General features: G+C 40.8%; 1 protein-coding gene across 9 annotated transcripts in view; it reads left to right on the forward strand.

Moving 5' to 3' along the window:
• Nucleotides 1-21,193, forward strand: part of DET1 (DET1 partner of COP1 E3 ubiquitin ligase) — a 42,683-nt gene extending 21,490 nt beyond the window's left edge. For all 9 annotated transcript variants that reach the window (XM_069984814.1, XM_069984805.1, XM_069984857.1 and 6 more), the window contains 3 exons: nucleotides 2,240-2,430; nucleotides 4,885-5,076; nucleotides 20,546-21,193. In XM_069984814.1, the coding sequence (XP_069840915.1) occupies nucleotides 2,240-2,430; nucleotides 4,885-5,076; nucleotides 20,546-20,735 (573 nt within the window). In that variant the 3' untranslated portion in view covers nucleotides 20,736-21,193. The remainder of the gene's footprint in view (nucleotides 1-2,239; nucleotides 2,431-4,884; nucleotides 5,077-20,545) is intronic.
• The last annotated feature ends 1,191 nt before the right edge of the window (nucleotides 21,194-22,384 follow it).

A 22,384-nucleotide genomic window follows, 5' to 3' on the forward strand; every position in this document is an offset into this window, starting at 1 on the left:
ATATGGTGGGGGTGAATGTACCTAGATAACAGCAAAACTGTGCAGAATCTTTAATACCTTGATATTGGAAAGATGGAAAGCTACGGGTGGGCGACGTATTAATGCAAAAATAATTTTGGGGGGAATACCCCTTTAAGCGCATATACCGAGATAACCGTCAGTCATTTATGGAACCGCCCACTGGACTCCTAATACCAGAAGATGGTTTAAGTTAGTAATGTTTTAGTTTTACTGAATCCTTTCCCATTAACAATACTTATAAATCTGTTTAATATTAGTCTAAGATTAGTCTACATTTTCAGCATAACAGATTCTCTTTAAGGGTAGCTTCACACGTACCCGATCCGCAGCGGATTTCATGGCTCCTGTCGCTCCCTATAAGCCACGGCAGCACTGATTGGCTGATGAGAAGCGAGGGGAGCCGGGAGCTTTACACAGGTGCAGCGCCGAGCAGGTAATGTATACTCCGGGCCTCATTTTCATTCCGCTTTGGATATGTGACTCCATAGAACTTCACTATACCAGGATCCGCAGTGGATTTTACTGCAAATCGCAGGGTAAAATCCGCTGCGGATCTGGTACGTGTGAAGCTACCCTATGGGTGCTTTCATATGTACAGGATCTGCAACAGATTTGAGGGCGGAGATTTGAAGCAGCAGATTTTATGTTGTGTTCAGTCATAAAGACACAATATCTGCAGCATCAAATCTGCACTCATCTCTAGTCAAGACCCAGAGGGTCCAGATACCAAGCTGTCAGGCAACTTCCCTCTGAAAGGCACAGAGCAGCACTATATCTGAAAACACGTGGCTGCAGAACAGAAACTGAATGTTTTTATTAATGACCTATTCCTTTTTGCACTATAATAAGTACTATGCAATCATTAAAAAATACATTTATAGGACCATAGCATTTAAAGCAAAACACTATTATGGCTATTATGTAGAGAAGGCTTAAAGTGACACTGTCACCCCCTTTGTTCATTTTGACATCTCTACACAGGTGTAAAGGGTAAATTTAGTGTTTTTCATACCTTATTTCATATCATATGTCATGGTGCTTGTTCAAGTAAAAAGTGTCCTTTTATCATCTGCAGATTGTATTAAGTGGGCGTGGCCTCGCGGCACTAGCGCCACATAACCCCGCCCACAACGGCACACTTGGCCCCGCCCCCTCGCCGGCCATTGGAACAGGCTGGCCGAAAGGTCTAGACTCCACCCCCTTTACGTTGGACAACCAATGGGCGTCAAGGGGGCGGGGCCAACCGTGCCGTTGTGGGCGGGGTTATGTGGCGCTAGTGCCGCGAGACCACGCCCACTTAATACAATCTGCAGTTGATAAAAGGACACTTTTTACTTGAACAAGCACCATGACGTATGATATGAAATAAGATATGAAAAACACTAAATTTACCCTTTACACCTGTGTAGAGATGTCAGAATGCACTAAGGGGGTGACAGTGTCACTTTAAGTGTAATGTGTTGACTACTATACAGAATTTTGGAAAAAAGCAGTATAGGTTCTTTGTGCCAGACATGCATACAACTACTTTTCTGGGTGCAATCTGCTACATATTACATATAGACTATATTTGTTAAATGTGTTATAGGATTAGTAAAAAAAAAAAAGGTCATACGGTATCAAAACTCAAAACAGGCTAATTTTTGGGCAAATACAGCACCACCCCTGTTGTTGTGGTATTTCCCTGGTGTCAGTGATCAGCTGTATATGTTGGTAAAACTGTCAGCACCATTACATAGTCCTTATTTACAGTGGACTGTCTTTGTCCAGAGTGAGATGTCTTTATCACCACACTGTATTATGGAGAAGAGATGAGAATCCTGAATAGAACCCCCCACCCCCTATCTTCTGAAAATTCTTCAATAGGGTATTTAAAAAAAATCTCAACAAGACAACCCCTTTAGGGTAGAGGCTGACAACAGAACGAAAGGTCTAGATGTTATAATTTAAATGCGAGGTCCCATATGCATTAGAAGGTCAGTGCATCCCATAAAATTGGCATGGGCATTGGAGTTCAGTGACATTAATGCATATGGGCAGCTTTAGATTTGTAGGGTGGATCTTTTTTTTTTTTTTTTTTTTTTAGAGAACTGTGTTTGTAAGTACTTATTGGAAGAAAAATGCAAACGTGTAAAATAATATTACAACATATATTTAGTACGGTACATGATAATTTCTGAATATTTTATGCTAGTCTTGTATTTTTTGTCTTTTCCAGCCTTCATTCTTTGTAGTGTATAATATGGTTACTACAGAAGTCATTGCGGTCTTTGAGAACACGTCCAATGAGCTGCTGGAGCTGTTTGAAAACTTCTGCGACCTTTTCCGCAATGCCACTCTTCACAGTGAAGCCGTGCAATTCCCCTGCTCAGCCTCCAGCAACAACTTTGCCAGACAGATCCAGCGCAGGTAAGGTGCCATTTTGTCTTCTAAACTTCAACTCGTACACAAATAAGCCCATAGACATAGTGGATATTTGGTGTCAGTCCAGTTTTAGTTAGTTTGCTGTCTGCTGTCCACTTTCCTACAATTAGCTGTTGTCGCTGGGCAACAAACCATGGTAATTCCCAGCGATCAGCAAGGGGGTTGTTAGAAATGGCAGGCAGATTAACAGATCTATAATTTTGCATTAGTTTCTATGCAGATCAAAAAGTGTAGCAACTAGAGATGAGTGAAGCTCGAGCATGCTTGGGTTCGTCTGGACCCCAGCGTGTGGCATTCAAGTATCGATGGCTGAAATTGGGTGCATTCCTAGGGAGTCCTGAAAAACATGGATAGTGTCTATGTCTATCCATGTTTTCCAGGCATCCTTAGGGCTGCATCCAATAAATGCCGCACAGTGAAGTTCGGATGAATATTCGCTCATTTCTAGTAGCAACATAACATCTAGTTATGCTTAGACTCCAACTAAACTTCCCAGACCAATTTGAATGTCCCAACTCATTTCCCTGATTTCATGTAGGGTTTATTAGGGGAATATAGAATTTGATGATAACTCTATGGAACGCTAAAAATATAAATGAATAATACAAGTAAACAAAATGTAGTGTGAAGGATTTTCTGCATGTTTATAAAACGAATGGTCTTGTAGAAATCCTGTGGAGTACATAGGGCTTAATTTTCTGCTTCTCTGTTCAATTTTTGGCTTGTGAATGGCTGAGGGGGCCGTTTACTAATCTTTGTTCCCTTCTGCAGTCAGGACAGGGCGTGAAGGCTCTTGCCATAGCCAGGTGTGTTACAGGAAGAGACAGGACAACACTCAAGAAGAGAGGGAGATGAGGACATGATTGAATTCTTAGAAGATTTCTTTCTATTTTTCTCAGTTTCAATAGCAATACGAGACAGATGTTGGCGGCACCAAGTCTTAAAGCGACTCTATACCCACAATTTGACCCCCCAAACCTCTTTTACCTTCAGAAAGCTGCTCTTAATCCAAGATCTGTCCTGGGGTCCGTTCGGCAGGTGATGCAGTTATTGTGCTAAAAAACAACTTAAACTTGCAGCCCTGTGCAAAACGGCCGTGGCCTAGATTGTGTATACAGTAGGCTGGCACACCCTCTCTGTCCCTCCTCCCCACCCTCCTCTATTAGGAATGCTCCAGGCAGATTTTCAACTATTCATCACCTGTGTCAGCAAAGCACATGGGCTGGATTGTTAAGGCACCTGTGCAGTTTTAACTGAAGAGGAATAGGAAAAATGGTGAAGAGAGTGGGGAGGAGGGACGGAGGGGTGGTGCAAAGTTAGGGCACAGATACTCCAAGCCACGGCCGTTGGGCACAGGGCTGCAAGTTTAAAAGTTGTTTTTTAGGACAGTAACTGCATCACCTGCTGAATGGAACCCAGGACAGATCTTGGATTAAAAGCAGCTATCCGAAGGTACAAGTGGTTTGGGGGGGACAGATTGTGGGTACAGAGTCACTTTAAATCTTTAATCCTAATCTATCTTTAATCCTAATCTTCTGCCCAGTCTTCAAATCGGACATAGAGAGGGGCAACCATATGACATCCGGAAAGTTTTGTATGTGAGTCTTATTAATTAGGAATAGACCTGTGCTTGGAACTCTTTGGGTACCGTGCATTAGGTCTCTCTTTTCTCTGCACCTAATCTAAACATCAGTATTACAGATACTCTCTAAGCATGTTGGGTTTTAACATGAATAATGTTTTTGCTCAACAGGGCAATAAGCCAATGCTTGAATTGTCTGGCAGCAGCTTCTCTATATCTCTTCATTAAAATAAATGTGTGCTCGTCTGGGCTGATTTTTCTGAGAATAATTAGTTTTGGTTTTTTTTTAAGTGACAGCACAAGTTTTAGACTTCAATAAGAAGAAAAGACAAGTAGATCTGGTGGTAAATATTTAGATCACAGATAGAGATCTGAAGAAGCATATGCAAAGCTGTTTCCAGACATGTTAAATTGTATTGTAGATCCTCAGGATGCTATTGTTTTTTTTATCTGTTTAGAGGAGGGTTATAATGTCCAAATACTGTTAACTGTAATCCCCCTCAAAAAATACGAGTGGTCTCTGCCCTGTCCAGCCCCCTTATAATCCATAATCTAACATCTTCCTCCATCTGCAGGTAACTACCTGACCTGTTTTATGCCCCCCCCCCCCAAGGAAAAAAAAAAGTCATCATCATCATCATTTAAAATTATCCAAGAAAGTAAATTATGAACAAAGATTTTCAAAGGAAATTTAAGATTTTCTAATGTGTTGTAAGAAAAAAAGGAATAAACATGTTCTTTGTGGCCTTCAGTTGTGTACTTTATGTATTCTCTTTATTTTTCCATTTGTAGAATATATTGTTCTGTGCACTTATCATTGATACTCCTTATCTGACTGCATATCTCTGTGCTTCTAGGTTTAAAGATACCATTGTGAATGCCAAGTATGGAGGCCATACTGAAGCAGTGAGGAGGCTTTTGAGCCAGCTTCCTATCAGCGCCCAGTCTTACAGCGGTAGCCCTTACCTTGACCTTTCCCTCTTTAGCTACGATGATAAGTGGGTTTCTGTTATGGAGAGGCCTAAAACATGTGGCGATCACCCAATAAGGTATAACAAAGCCCTATGCCGCTGACTATACACTTGTAGATTATCAAAGGTATTCACTTCTTTTCATAATGGAAGTCTTGTATCATTTGTCAATGGTTATTACATTCCTGCCCTTTATTCCTCCGATATCACCTGCTTTGTGTCTATTCTTCTAAAAAAAAAGTAATTGTAGTGCATTTGTTTAACTCCTAAAGGTTTTAGTAATTGATCACAGCATTGTTTCAAGATAAAACAATTACCGTATTTTCCGGAGTATAAGACGACTGGGTGTATAAGATGGCCCCCAACTTTTCCAGTTAAAATATAGAGTTTGGGATATACTTACCGTATAAGACTAATCCTCTTCCAACGCACACCAAATAAAAGTTAATTAAAAACATCAGACAGCCGCGAGATCTGAAAGGCAGAGAAGGAGTTACAATAATACCGGGAGAGCAGACGGGTGAGAGAGGTGTGTTTTTCTGGGTTCAATGCCACTCTACCATATCTCTTTTTTTCCATACCCCGAACACCTGCAGCTTGCTCTGCCCTTCATATGGTCGCTGCATATGGTGGGGAGGCAGCCATTTTCTATCTCCCCCACACACACACACACCATATGTGGCGACCACAGATTTTCCAGTCTGGTACTGAAGTTTTTCAGCACCTGCCCTATAAGACGACACCCACCGTATAAGACGACCCCTGACTTTTGAGAAGATTTTTCTGGCTTAAAAAAGTAGTCTTATACGCAGGAAAATAGTGCATTTGCGTGTCTTGCTTAAAAAAATAGGAGCCAAACCCAGTTCAGTAGTTGCCAATTTAAATAAATATATAGTTAATGTTCTAATAGAAAATTTTTACTCTATTCAGAGTCCCAGATCACCTCATTCTGATTCATCCTTTTCTGCTTCTTGCAGTTCAGCTTTGATCCTTAAGGAGGTTATCCCTTATCCACAGAACTAACTGATTGGGTCTCTGCTGGGGCCCCCACCGATAACAAAAGTGGAGGTTAATTGTACCCCGTGTGAATTGAGTGGCATTGACTCAAACTCAGTATGTCAAACTCGGCACCATTAATCCCCACAGCCCGGGAACATACTGTACGGTATGTTCCCGGGCCACAGGGGTTAAAGGGAACCTGTCACCCCCCTATACTCACCTGATCCCGCCGGGTCCCGCTTCTGGATCCTGTCTGGTCACGGAGATCTCAGCCGCTGCAGCCTGGCGCGCTCATAGAGAATGACTGAGAGTCCAGCGCTCCGTCATTCTCTATGAGCGTTGGACTCATCTCTCAGCGCGCGTGCCGGGCTGCAGCGGCTGATATCTCCGTGACCCGACCGGATCCAGAAGCGGGACCCGGCGGGATCAGGTGAGTATAGGGGGCTGTAGCGGGTTCCCTTTAATGGCGCTGAGTTTGACATATTCGCAGTGAGAAATCCGCTGCGGATATCTTGCATGGGAAGCTACCCTAAACAAAATATCGGTTATCTACAGCCACTCTCTGGAGGCTGTCACTGTTCTGTTGTTTCCCGGCCCCTTGGCCAGGTGCTTGCTGTTTGGTGTGATGTCAGTGGTGGGCAAGGTTACAGATTGGACCGTTACAATAACTGTCCAATTTATGTAATAGAAACCTATTACAAACAAGCTTAGATTATAGGCAAAATTTTCTTAAGTGGAGTACCCCTTTAAATCATTGCATCTGCAGTGTCTGTATGTGACCTAAATGTCAGTGACATGTACACATCTAATTTACTTTTTGCAATTGATAACTGCCCTATTTTATTTTTTTAAGAAGTGTCGTGATTTTTGTTCGTTCAGATAAATGTAACTGCAGCATTGAAATTCACTTGTAAAATGAGATTTGCTACCATAACTGCAGATATCCATGGAAGCAGCTCTACAGATATTTTCTAAAATCAAAGAATCAAAACCAACATGCTGTTCGGCCATGGTTTTCATTCTGTGGTTCTGATGCAAGTGTTAAATCCAAACTCTGAACCTAACCTTGGTGCTATACAAATAAATTAAAATACTGGAAACAATAGCTCTAACATATTCTGCAACACTGTATAAATTGCATGTAGAATTATATTATAGCTCAAGTCAGTTTAGTTGCAAAACCAGAACAAGAGTGGTGCTGTTTATGGAAGAAATGGGCAGGTTTTTGTAATCCTAGATAACCACTTTAACCTTACAATATAGTTTTAAGTATGGTAGAAAACTGGAGGACACGGTGGAACCCAGGACCCTAGTACTGCAAAGCAACTGTGGTGCCATGTTCTACAAAACCATGAGACTTTTATTGCATCAAAAACAGCTGAGTGACGGCAAACAGTATGTGAGTCTGTATTTGTTTCTGTAAACCCATGAAGCATGCCGTGTGTTTATGACTTTTTATACCACCTGCTTGGGGCCCAAGCATACGGCAGGAGTGGCATGGAGGAACACTCTCGTCAGCTTTAAAGCGTTATTGTCATTTACAGTAAATTTTTGCATCAGGTCTTGTACCCGTGAACTGCTGTGATATTGAGATATAGCCATTGTGATCAGTAAATGTTCACATGTCTGAGAACATAAAATAAAACAGAAGGAAACAGCTCACCCAAATCCATCTAAAACAATACTGAGGTTAACTAAGTGCAAAAGCAACCGTAGAACCATAAAATACAAAAATCAGCCCTCTGGGTATTAAGCTTATTGCCCTATGAGCATTTATTAATTAAGACAGCATAAGAATGTATAGTAAGTCACATAAAAAAATCTACAGGGATCAAAATACAAATATGGCTAAAATATAAATAGAAGCTTATGGGGCCGAACCTCAATGAAGGGAACAGTGGGTCAGGCAGGTCCAGGTCATACAGGAGAGGGGAGGAAATGCTAGCATACTAGCATAAAGCCCCCTCCCCATGCACTGTGCTGGATTTTCTAAGAGGCACCTGCATCTTAGTAAATAGAGCTGATCTGGTGAACCCTTTAAATAATAGATGTCTATGTAGGATAGGTGGGGGAAGAACTAGTAATGTGTCCACTGGTCCTTTAAAATAATGCAGAACTGTGCAGCTGTCCCTTGTAGACAGAAGATGAAAGTGCAAAAGGGAAGACTATGGTCTATGGAGAGTGCCAGTGTGGAGCAGATGTGGGAACAGAGCAGGGGCTGTGGCAAGAGAGTGAGGAGTGCAGCCCCTGGGCCGGCACCTAAACTCTGTGCATCTAAGTTGCAATATATGTTTGGTTTTGTTTTTTCACTTTGAAATGTATTTATTTATCTTTGAACACTTTGTGCTGCGGTTTGTGTTAGAGCATCTCAAAATTATATTATGGCTTGGGCTGAACACATGCTAGGAAGCCAATGTGCCCAACTTTCTGGCGCCTATCACTTTGGTATAATTTTCCTATTACCATGGCACCTCCTGACCATTCATCTGTGCAATGTTTTGTCCATCAGCGCAGTATAATGCTGTAAAACAGATTGATAGTGCTGTGTACCTACGTTCCTGTACATACACATATGTAGTAAAACCGCTGGCACTGCCAGCTTTTGTGATCCGAGAGAGAGGTGCAGACTCGATGATGCTACTAGATGAATTGTGTCTGCAGTAGATTGATTCATATTTTGTATACTGGGCATTGAATTAAACACCTGGAACGGTAGCAGAATCCTCTTATTGGTTATTTCCATCAGAATAAGTCCGCTCATGTAGACAATAATGTAATTGCAACTCTTCTTTTCATGCATGTAATGGGTAAGCGGCACACAATATTATCCCAAGGGTAAGTTTAAATTGCTGCGCTTGTAAACCTGTCAAAATAGAGGATGTGATAGTACACTCTTACAGCAAAAAGGAATTACCCACAGGCAGAGAAAATGCCCCATAGCGAACCTGTGTCACACCTAGCTTTTAAATACATAAACTGCATGGTGCTCAATAATCCCCCTTAACATGCCATTTACCTAGTCCATGACTTCTATAGAATGAAAGAAAGCGAGATAGCTCATAGTCTTCTGAGCTGCGGCCTCCTGTATGTTAATTTGACATAATCTTGCATTTCGGACCACATTTAATGTCGGTAAATGAGTGTAACTGCCTTCTAAATGGCTCGGATTCCTAGCTGTTTAAATTATATTTTTGGTTGTCAGTAACATTTGTCAGAAATTACCGAGAATTTGCCCCGTGTGCTGCAAATTGCTTCACATCAGAGATTTACAAACATAATTTTGTTAATGTTTTCAATGGAAAAAGCTGTTCTCTTTAGTACTGGAAATGGAATCAAAACAGAAAATAAACGTAATTGTCGCCTTCAATTACGCTCAAAACATGGTTGTGATCTCTAATGGGAAGAGCAAGGAGTCCAAAGCATTTTTTTTCCATTTTGTACATGGCTTGCATGTTTTTGTTTTTATTCCCAGGTCTGTTGGAAAACCAGGTTTAAAGGGGTATTCCCATCTACATAGAAGATTGTCGGCAGAAAAAAAGACCACTGGGTCCATCTAGTCTGCCCTTTTAGTATTCCTTTTTTTTTTTTTAAGGATGGATATCAGTTTAGCCCAGGAATGTTTATATTGTGTTACTGTAGATTTACCAACCACATCTGCTGGAAGTTTGTTCCATGCATCTACTACTCTTTCAGTAAAGTAATATATTTTTCATGTTGCTTCTGATCTTTCCCCCAAATAACCTCTCACTGTGTCCTCTTGTTCTTGAGTTGTTTTGTTTTTTTTCTAAAAACCCTTTCCTCCTGAACCCTGTTTAGTCCTTTAACATATTTAAAGGTTTCTATCACGTCTCCTAATTCCCTATACAGATTCAAATCCTTAAAGTGTCACTGTCATTATAACTTTTAAAATCTAAACCAGCAGGGGATGTGATATAAAGCAAGTTTGCAATTTACATTTATTATTTGCCCAGTTCCCACTGAGCAAAAACGGTGGAATTCCACAACGGAGCTCTCAGGCACGGAATGCTCCGCCATGCTCATTGTCCTGCAGTATCTTAGCAGAGAGGGGAGGAAGCGGAGGTGCACGCGCCCTCCCATAGAGATACCGCAGGACACTGAGCACAGTGGGATTCCGGGGCGGATTGCCCCAGCTGCTGAATTCTACCGTTTTTGCTCACTGTGAACTGGGCCTTATGGTGTAAAAGAAAGTTTTACTTATCTTAAATCCAGGTCCAGTCTCCTGATGGTGGCTTTTTAGTTTTGTGCTGGTTAAAAAAAAGAGACTAAACACGTCAAGTCCTGACCTGTACAGAATGTCCCGTCTCAATGTGTCTATCAATCACATGTCTTCTCTGTGAGCGTCCAGAGGACCTGAAAAACATGGAACTTTAACACAAAAGCAGCCACCCTGGTATTTCCCTATTTGTGTCCCAATACTGGCAACTGAGTGGGACTTAAGGGGCTACGTATCAGGGTGGCTTGGTGATCTCCCCACAGGGAGACACCCCTTGGCAACAGGTTTTTCTTCCCTGGGGGGATATTTGGCTATTCCTGTGTTTTGAGACTCGTAACTGAGGCTCCATGGACCCCTTTTTTGCATATTCAAATTTTATAGGGGGCAATGTATCAATGGGGACTCTTTTATAGGGGACAATGTATCAACGGATCTCCCTGAGCTCAGTGACTGTTGTGTTTTGTGTAAACACAGGAAGTGCAGTGTTTTCCATGATAACTTAAGTTGCAAATATGCTTTATATCACATCTACTGTTGATTTAGATTTTGAAAGTTATAACCACAAATACACTTTAAGTCTTTCCTGATATGTTTTATGCTTTACACCCTCCACCGTTTTTATAGCCCGTCTTTGGACCCGTTTTATTTAATCAATATCCTTTTTTAGGTGAGGTTTACAGAATTGTACACAGTATTCCAGATGTGGTCTCACTAGAGCTCTATACAGCGGGATCACAATCTCCCTCTTGCTACCAGTTATACCTCTAGATATACAGCACAGTATACAATTTGCTTTCCCAACCGCACGATTGCAGTCACTACCCCTAAGTCCTTCTCTTTTAAAGACTTCACCAACGCAGAACTGCCAACATGGTAATTGGATAAATGATTCCTTCTCCCCAAGTGCATTATTTTACATTTGGAAACATTTAACTGCAGTTTCCTTTTGTTTTGACCACTTATCTAGGCTAAATAATAATCCATTTTACTAATACCTCCAGGAATATTAACCAAACACTTTTGTGTCATCAGTAGAGATGAGCGAACCTGGAGCATGCTCGAGTCCATCTGAACCCGAACTTTCGGCATTTGATTAGCGGTGGCTGCTGAAGTTGGATAAAGCCCTAAGGCTATGTGGAAAACATGGATATAGTCATTGGCTGTATCCATGTTTTCCATACAACCTTAGAGTTTTATCCAAGTTCAGCAGCCACCGCTAATCAAATACTGAATGTTCGGGTTCGGATGGACTCCAACCCGAACCCGGTTTGCTCATCTCTAGTCATCAGCAAACAGACAAACCTTAGCTACCAAACCACCTCTTAAAGGGGTCTTCCACATAACTTTTGAATTGTTGCTGCCCATGGTGAGACTAACAATTCATTCCACACTTTTTCTTATGTATTTAGACTCCTTCACCCAGTTCTGAGCTGCAGCTTTCTGCTAAAAACAAAAAAATCTGTGTGTAAGCTTTTCTTTCCGTCTTCCCCTCCTTCCCCCTCCCTGCCAAGACAGCTGATTTAAACAAGTCTGTGACTGGCTTTATCTGCAACTTTGTAGCTTCTTTGTAATGCTTGGAGGGTTACTCTGAGGTTAAGTTGCTAATAACCTCACTGTGATTATCCCTTCTGGCTTTACAAAGAATCTACAATGTTGCAGATAAGGCCAGTCAGGGGCTTGTTTACATCAGCCGTCTCAGAAGGAAGGGAGGAGGAGGAGACAGAGAAAAAAAGCTGTCACAGATTTTTGTCTCTTCAGCAGAAAGCAGCAGCTCAGAACTGGGGAAAGAAGACTGAATAGATAATGGCAAGTCCTGGACTGTTTCCCCCGGATGGCATGATGTATCAGCATCATGCTGGCAACAGGAAAACTCTTTGAATCACTGAAGTACTGTAATGACAGAGCCACAATTCAAACAGTTCAGGATTTGCATTCAACGACTGTGTCGTCCTTGTTTCCCTGGATAGAACACGAGACACGTGAATGCAGCCTAAATCTCACTATGGGCAGCAACATATCAAAAGTTATGTTTGAGTGGAACACTCTTTTAAATTACTTAAATATAATAAACAAAACAGCCCCCTGGCACACCACTTGTAACCTTTGTTCTCAGAATAGACACTATTAATATGATAGGGAAATACATTGATTTATGAGATATATAGATTACAGTTAGAGATGAGCGAACCTGGAGCATGCTCGAGTCCATCCGAACCCGAACTTTCGGCATTTGATTAGCGGTGGCTGCTGAAGTTGGATAAAGCCCTAAGGCTATGTGGAAAACATGGATATAGTCATTGGCTGTATCCATGTTTTCCAGACAACCTTAGAGCTTTATCCAAGTTCAGCAGCCCCAGCTAATCAAATGCCGATCGTTCGGGTTCGGATGGACTCGAACCCGAACCCGGTTCGCTCATCTCTAACTACAATGTATATAATACATATCTGCATACATCTACAATATCTATCTGTCTAACCATCTACCGACCCTCTGATATCTATCCTTCAGCCAACCACAAATCTACTGATGTATCTAGGGATTAAAAGGAATGTGTCATCAGAAAATGGGCTATTGTTTAAATAATGTTTTTATGGTAAACCTATTTATTAACTTTTTTTTTTCTAATTTTCTATTCTACCATCTATATTATAAAATGTTCTTGAAACCTTGCAATTCTTGATTCTCACCACTAGGTCTTAAACTAAGCTGAGACTTCCTGTTCTGTCTGTAGTTATAAGAGGAGGCTGTTTTGAAGTGTAAAATACAGGTGACACCAATTGACAGATAACATCAATAAAAGACAATAGCAGCCCCCTTTGCAATGACCTCTTCAGAGGTCACAGAGTAAAGGCCCTATTCCACGGAACGATTTATACGGGCGATATTCGTCCTGTGGAAAAGAAGGCAACGATCAGCCGACATTGTTCATTGATGACATTGTTCAATTGACATTGACATTGTTCAATATGATGAAAAACAAACGACTCTTATAGCAGCGATCTGCTGCCGTCGCTCCGTGGAGTGTCGGCAGCAGACGTTGCTATATGCTACGGGCTGCCCAGACGATCTAGCGATCACCCAGGCAGCTTCCCGCGCCCCCTTCCCCAGACGAGCGTTCATTTGCTCCTCCGGTCGCCCCGTGTAATAGGGGCTTAAGTGATACATTCCCTTTAAGTCCAGTTATCACTACCTTCCCTATCAGCTTTTTATGGGGAACCATATTAAAAGCTTTGCTGAAGTCCATATAGGCGATATCCACTGCACCACTTTTATCAAGCACTTTTGTGACATATATAAACCCTACTGCAAATATAAGCCCTACTGCAAAAAATTAGCCTTAATTGAAGTCAGCTGGCCAGATATCTGACTATGGGTGCTGAGCATCAGCCAATCTGGTTATGCTGCGCCCCACCTGCTCATCACAAGCTGCAAGGGAGGCAGGAGTGCCAAGAAGATGCACAGTAGGGGGCATTGAATATGGGGAGGGGCAGAGAGTACGTGGGTCAACTATAAATAGCAGAGGGAGGTATAAAGTATGGGGACGACCTGCAGAGGGGGATGTATACAGTATGGGGAAACAACTTCAAAGAGGGAGGGAGGTATATAGTATGTTTGACCTAACTACAGGGGAATTTACAGTATAGAACAATAACAGTGGTTTCACTGATTTCTGACGTGTAGCCCGACGTGCGGCCAAAAATGAGAAGTGAACATAACCGTGAGTTTGACTCAGATTGATCATTTATATTGATATAGTCTGGGGTACTCCAGACATCAGTGATATGTACTCGGGGGAGCCTCGGAAAACAGTGGAGCACAATCCATACAACAGAAGGCAATTGCTGTGTCCAGCCATATTTTGATTTTGGAACCATCCTGAAAAAACTGAGCTGTTCAAATGGTTGACAACTGCATTATCCCCATCAATATAAGTATTCTTGACGCATTTTTTTCAGGCAGACTTGAGCTGTTTCTTATAGTGAATATTAGGTTTAGTAATTGGAAGGAAACAGGAAAAGGAGTCTGATAAGTAAAGTGTGATTCTTGCAACAAAGTTACCTATTTAAAAGCACAGAGTGGGTACGGAATGCACGTGAAGTGCCTCCTGTTTGTGGGGTCCTATGAGTGACCAGTGATGATCCGTGCATCTTTTTACTAGTGATGCCACAATTTTCCAGGCAAAATCATGTTTGCTTTGGTAAGAATATGCTGACTTAGGGGCCTATTCCACGGAACGATAATTGGCCGAATCGGCCTGATTAAGCCGATTATCACTCCGTGGAATAGAGAGAACGATCAGCCGATCGTGTCATCGGCTGATCGTTCATTTAGGTTCAAACTTAAAATCATCGGGGGCCACCCGCGCATCGCTACGTGGAATAGCGAGCGGTGTGCGACCGACAATTTAAAAACATCATACTTTACATATCCAGGCTGCAGGTCTTCTCCTGCAGCAGCTTCGGAGCAGCCTGTCTGAGCTGACAGACTGCTCAGCCAATCACTGGCCAGCACCGCCGTGGCCAGTGATTGGCTAAGCAATCTGTCAGTTCAGACAGGCTGCTCCGAAGCTGCTGCTGCGCGCAGGATCCGGAGAAGGACTGCAGAAAACCTGCAGACTGGATAGGTAAAGTATGGTGTTTAAACAAGGGCTGCAAGGACATCTGTAACTATGTCCCTGCAGCCCTCGCTAAACGATTATCGGGCCAATTAAAGATTATCTATCAGATCGGTGCTCGTTTACATTGTTGATCGGGCCCTGGTCGGCCCGTGGAATAGGACCCTTAGTCCACCTGTAGTAGCTGCTCTGTGAAATTTTACCTGTAGGGGAACAAGGAAACAGGAGGTTGCAAACAGTTTCAGACAGCTGTACTGTTAAATCCGTATATACGATAAGGGAACGTCCGCTTTAACAACCGTTACGTGTAGAACATTTACTACTATAGGTGGCGTCTGGAAGAGGAACACCTATTACTACAATTACTACAGGTAAAAATAATTCATTAATTTTAGAATATGCATGTGATAAATACAAATCTGCTTGTATCCACAGACACTTCTATATACACTTTCATATTTTTAACCATTATTGTTGTTGGGGGGCCCCCCACATACTACATTCAGGTCCTATTTATACATGCCAAGAAAGCCAGCTTGTTGCTAGGCAACACATCATTTTAAAATCGGCGCAAACACACTCATGCTAGACCTCTGTTTGAAAGAATGAAAACAAGGTACATACATTTATTGGATTTTTCACGTAGAGGAATGGTTTGTCTGCCCGGTACATTATTTCTACTGTCGTGCTGGAAATGAAAGTAGAGGCATTGCTAATGATGGAAAATTAGTCCTTATATCCTGAAAAGTGATCACTTTAAGACATGACGCTCCATGTTTTTACATTTTCATAGACAATGTTGTACAGACGCAGTATCTAAAATACATTTTGTAGGGGTTGGTAGAATGCTAAGAATGGACTTTCTCCTAAATGTTTGTATTTTTCTAATGTTTTTTTAAATCATTTTCATCCTTAAAGCAAATGTACAATGTTCAATCCACATATTTACGACCCTATGGGTGACTTTGTGCTGATTCCGCTAATGCAGTTGTTTTTTCATTCTGCCACCCGGTTCCCACGATCTGCACCATTTTTTAACTATGCAAATGAGGTCATTAGGTGCACTGAAGGCAGGTCTAGTGCCCCCGTGCACCAATATCCCCTCCCCAGGGTGACACACTGAGGCAGAGCTAGGCCGCGGCCAGACTTGATTCAGAAGACCCAAGTCACCCTGGGGCGGGAACATCGGTTCCTCCCTTTCACAGTGCAACCTAACTTGCATGTTTAGAAAACAGTGCAAATTGCAGGGACTGGGCAGCAGATTGAAAAGAGGACCACACTAGCAGAATAAGTGCAGCATAAGGTTGTATGAAAAGCTTTATATATGGATTGAACTGGTCCCTTGTCCCCTAGGTGAAGAAGCAGCAACATGCATACACTACCACTTCACCATTCATCGTCTCTGGGATTTTCAGTATCAATCAATGGTCCCAGAGAGTGAATGGAGCAGAGGGCATTGGTTATTAACCAGGGGACAAGGGACCTCCATTCTTGTGATCAGTAGGGGTCCTAGTTATCAGATTGCAACCTTTTTAAGCTAGTTTTTATCTATCCTTTGGATAATCTCTTTAAAGCGAATTTACCATATCCAATACAATTTCTTATTTTTTATATGACTTGGTCGGCGCCAAGGTTCCTGCCTACTGCGCCAGTTATATGCAAATAGGGACATATTATAATGGGGGGATGATTGACAGGCAGAGAGACCGGTTAGTGGGCTCTCTGCCTGTCAATTATCCCTGCAGAGCGTGCTGACTGTCAGAGAGATGTGACTAGTCCCTCCCAGATGACTACTTGCTGCACCTCTCATGTCCTCGCGCGGAGGGATAAAACGGTAGCTTTACAGCGGTGAAAAGCCTTGGGGAGCTGCACAGCAGAGCTATACTGTGCAGAGGGAACCATATTGGCACAGTCATGCTAATTAGTCCCCTTTATCAGTGGATTGGCTGGTATCTTCTTCCCTGAAGGTATTATAGATGGCGTGGAAGAGGGTTATGCCATCCCTGGTGGCCAGAAGTAGTTAGACTTCACTTAACCAGTGGTCTAGGTTCTCGGCTTTGGGGGAACATACAGATTTGCCATGAGGTACTAACTCCTCATGCTATTCTTTTAATGTTCTTTGCAGTGTGTGCTCATAGCCTTTTGGGGTACTTGCAATGACCCAGACACCATTCTATTGTAGAATCTATCTGCATTAGCTCAAATGTATTATTATTTGTGGTTAGAAATCTTCTGCGAAACCTTCACCAGAGCATCTTTGAAGAGATATATATCTATATTTATCTGTGTATGTATGTGTGTGTGTGTGTGTATATATATATATATATATATATATATATATATATATATATATATATATATATATATATATATATATATATTTTATTTATTTATTTATATTTATAAATATTAATAATGTGTGGACATTGGTGATGGATATGTACAAGGTTGTTTGAGCTGTCCGTTCTGTTAACAGCACAAACGTTCATTTCGTAGTCACATGTACTATTCTCGCACTAGGAAAATAGTAGCATCTGTACAACCAGAATCCTTTTTCTGTGCCAAATGTGGGATTTCATTATTTCTTCTAAAACAAGAAGAACTCACTAGAAAGGAAACCTTGATATTTCTATATCCAGACTGTGGCTCCCTAACTATTGTGTCTGTGTTCCTAATTATCGGAATATTCTATAAAGTCATCACACAGAAGTAACATTATATGACACAAATGAAAAAGGGATGTAATCCATTTTTACAGCTGTAGCAATACACCAAAATACCCCTGTCACTCCTGTATGGCTCCTTCACCCGCTATTGTCTTCTCGTGAATACAAGGAAACACTGGTTACCATGGAAACATTTGCTTTTATGGTACTTATGGTGAATAGGCTACACTTCACGCCTGCCTCTCTCATCTACACAGAAACCTACTTCTCGCCAAGCCTTGCCCATCTGCTCGAAATCCTGCAATGCACATAGAAAAAAAAAAAAGAGCTGAAATGATTACAACATTGTAGTATGAATGTATATAGGTATGAATGCTTACACCACAGGTAGAATGCCATGTGACCCGCGGTACTTGCCTCTCATTGTCATTTTCTTTATTTTGGTCGATGCTTACATTCTCGCCATTCTAAAGCCTTATTGATCCTTTTGTGATCCAGACACACGTTATTTTCCAAGGGTTTTGATTTTTCGCATCTTATATCACAATAATATTTTGTGATGTGTCTATGATACAAGATAATGAATTTGAGTACTAATCTAGAAATCTATATCCTTTTTTTTTTTTTTTTTTTTTCTATGAGAGACAATATTCTCCAATGTTTTGTCGAGAGATGAACGTGTGGGTCATAAAAATGCCATTTCGGAGGTACAGTGACAGTAATAGCCAATGCGTTTAACAGTCTCTCTTTAGCAACAAAAGATTATGATGGTTTTCTGCTTAAAAGTGCTCCGCTATATATTTAACTTCAGACCTATTATCCCAGATTTTCTGTCATCTTTCTATTTTTCAAAGACAAATGCAACAAATCCTGTTTATGTAGATATTTACCTTTCAGTACTTGTTACCTGCATACTCAAGTGGAGAACTATTATCATGACTTTTTCTGTAATTTAAGGCAACGCATCATTTTAGTTGTCTTGAATTTCCTTCGGTTGTCCAGAGCAATTTCTATGCTTTTATTCTTTATTAATGTCCTTTTCTGCTCAACCTAGTAATTTTGCTGTTCATCTCTAATACAGCTATTTTATTACAGCACTGAACTAATTTATGTGACAGTATGCATCTTTTTATCTGACGAATCAACATCCTTTATCTCGGGGAAAGCCTTTAAAGGAGTATTTCTTAAAGTGAATTTCATGAAAAAATGGAATATGAGCTGCTAACAGTGCTATGTATTATGCAATAAAAGGATATAGGGAATACTATTGTATATTGTGTCCATGTATGTATTCTGTGGAAAACTTCACTGTTCAAGTGTCACAGAGGCGTGGCCAAGAGTATGATGTGCTGTAGTTCCTTACTCCTTCGCTCCATGACAAGCCTTATTCAAAGTATGTATTGTGGTGCATGTGCGGTAATCAAGTGAGGGCGATATTAAAGCCGTCAGATCTTAGTCTGTGTTGCCAAGCAAAGGAACGGCACTTTCATGTGATTTCAGTAGGGTTCTATGGTGAAAGCAGAATCCGAAGGGGCAGTCAAGGAGCGAGAGGGAGTGTAGTCACAGCACAGTTTATCAGACCCTAGGCCATACTTCTGTGACACTTGAAAATCACATAAAAGTGCATTTTTCCACAGAATATAGACACAGTATACCAAGGTATTCCCTGTGTCTTTTAAAGGCATACTGCATAACAGTATTTTTAGCTGATCCACAGGATATGTCATATCTGGTAGATGGGAGGCCACCTCTGGTATAGTAGGGCTAGAGGTAAGTGACCTTCCACCCCCAAATTTTAGAGAGATCCATTGGCCTCTTCTTTTGCATCTGTCGAGCCTGCAGCTTAAGAATGTCCTAACTCTGAAAGGGCCCCACAGAAAGGGGAATTAAAAGGTTTATCCAAGATTGGAAAAACATCACTACTTTCTTGCAAAAACAGCAACACCCCTGTCCTCGGGTTGTGTGTGGTATTACAATTCAGCTCCATTGACTTTAAAGTTACTCTGTATCCACAATCTGTCCCCCCCCAAACCACTTGTACCTTCGGATAGCTGCTTTTAATCCAAAATCTGTCCTGGGGTCCGTTCGGCAGGTGATGCAGTTAGTGTTTTTAAAAACAACTTTTAATCCGGCAGCGCTGTGTCACACCTCTCCTTCCCTCCTCCCCACCCTCCTCATGATTAGGAATGCTCCAGGCAGATTGCTTCCTATTCCCCACCTGTGTGCATAATGAACATGGGCCGGATCGTTAATACACCTGTGCAAAGCTCAAACAGCAGTAAATGTTCCTGGATCATTCCTAATGCTGAGGAGGGCGGGGAGCAGGGAGGGAGAGGTTGTGCCAGCCTAATGCATATACAAATGTAAGCCCCGGCCGTTAGACACAGCGCTGCAGGATTAAAAGTTGTTTTTAGGACAATAACTGCATCACCTGCCGAACGGACCGCAGGACAGATCTGGGATTAAAAGCAGCTATCCGAAGGTACAAGTGGTTTGGGGGGGGGAACAGATTGTGGGTACAAAGTCGCTTTAACTTAAATGGAACTGAGCTGCAAAATGAACACCCAAACTAAGGACGGGAGTGGTGATGTTTCTGGAAGAAAGTGGCCACAATTTTCTAAGCCTATATAAACCTTTTAAAGCCCCTATACATATTAGGAAAAAAAACATCCAAACCCACCAGCTGTGTGGTGGCCTCCTGACACACAATCTCTATCCATCTATGCACATAATTGCTTGGTTTAGCTGAGCATTGGTGTGTTCTGAATGAAGAGAGGTGGGTACAATGCTGCTAGACACCTCTCATGATAATTCTGGTGTATCATTGCCACCTTAGCCTTCATTTCATCTCATCCGGCAATTAGGGTCAGATTTACGAAACTGATGCAAGGCCATAAAATATGAGCTAGATCAAGGCATCCAACATGTCAGTAGAAAAATCCAGACTGATTGATATATGTGAAGTTTCTATTGTGACGATTGGGTATTCCGAGTGCAATCTTTGCCTTTAATTCATTTGCTTCTTTTTCCAGGTTTTATGCAAGAGATTCTGGACTTTTAAAGTTTAAAATCCAGGCTGGCCTTCTCGGGCGACCGATCAACCACACCGTGCGTAGGCTTGTAGCCTTTACATTTCATCCATTTGAACCATTTGCAATTTCTGTGCAGAGGACTAATGCTGAATATGTGGTGAACTTTCACATGAGACACATCTGTACGTAGAAGGAATTTACAGATGTAACCCGCTGCCTTAATTCCCCTCCATTATTTTATTTTATTCATATATATAATTTTTTTATACCAGAGACCAAATCGGAGTGTTCACCTCAAAAGCTCACCGTACAACTTTAGAATAAAATACAGGATGTCGAAATCCACCACACTAATATGTTTAATGTTGGTGCGAAGTTCACCCGGACCTTTTTTCTTTCTGCAGTGTGATCCACAACAATTAGGATAGTATCTACCTCCTGGGCTACGAGAATTTTACCTTTTGTCCCTTGTGCCACCAGAAGTGGCAAAGATCACATTCTGTTTGACTTTCCAATGTGTCGCCAAATAAAAAAAAAAACTCTTTATAATCAGCCCTTACTTTTCTTAGGGGCATTCACACACAGCTTTTTGTAGGAGTTTTCCGTTCAGTGTTTTTTTTTTTTTTTTTGTTTTTTTTTTTTTTTTTTTTTTTAAACAAAGTAGAAACAAAAGGAATAGAAAATATAAAGGAAGGGCTTGATCCATTTCTGGCTCAAAAAACTGGATTAAAAACAGCTTTTTTTAAATGTTTTTTTTTCTTTTTTTTCCCTTTTCCTTTTTATTGATGATCTAAGCTGCTTTTTCCCTTTGTTCTGTTAGTAAGATAGAATTCTCTGTCAATTTGTTTTCCTAAAAGGTCCCTTTTAATGCATTATACATGTTATAAGTTAGTAGAAGAATTAAATTCTACTCTGCATTATAAAACCAGATTTAGTCGTGTATGCTTTCTTGTATAGTGGTAATGTATAATATATGTAAGGAAAAGGTTATTGTTTTTTTTTTGTTATTGAAATAAGATCCAATTACTTTATTCCTACCAAAGTGTCACTTTTCTACATACAATATTCATTTATAATGCAGTGTGTGTATGTATGTGTATATATGTATATGTGTGTGTGTGTATATATATATTAATGTAATATATATATCTCAAAAGTGTGTCTACCATAACATGGATACGAGCCACTGTGCTTTTGCAGAATTAAAAAAAAATCTGCTATATTTCATCTAGATTTGACCTATGTAGCAAGAACTTTAAAAATTATACGTTGCAAGTCACATCACAAGCTGGCTATAGATAATAAGTTCACATTAGGATAGACATCATGTGGGCGTCATATGTCTATCCTAGTGTGAACTTATCTATATCTAGCTTGTGATTTTACTTGCATAATAACTACCTGCTATATAGATTTTTTTTTTTTTCATGCCGCAAGGTCTCTGCGGTTCAAACCTATATAATAGCAGGCACTCTTTTTATTGTTTTCATTCCTACACTGTATTTTTAATTTTACTGCCTTTAATCACATCTTTTATATACTGTACTGTATGTAGAAAAGTGACACTTTATTATTAAATTAAAATGGATATTGTTTTTAAATTTTCCTTTAGATATGATATTACACCATACCACTACATGAGAAAGCCTTATTTGTATTTACTTACTTTATACTTTGGGTAATAAGGGTCTTTTAGTATCCTCTGCTCCAGTACTACACTTTTTGCAATCATTGTGAGCTACATGTTTTATAATATATAAGGTGGTTATAACATTTACTACTAAGGTTATACGTTATTAATTACAAATGTATTTTAAATGTAAAATAATGACTTATTCT

The sequence above is a fragment of the Dendropsophus ebraccatus genome, chromosome 1, assembly GCF_027789765.1.
Source record: "Dendropsophus ebraccatus isolate aDenEbr1 chromosome 1, aDenEbr1.pat, whole genome shotgun sequence".
NCBI classification, from domain to species: domain Eukaryota; kingdom Metazoa; phylum Chordata; class Amphibia; order Anura; family Hylidae; genus Dendropsophus; species Dendropsophus ebraccatus.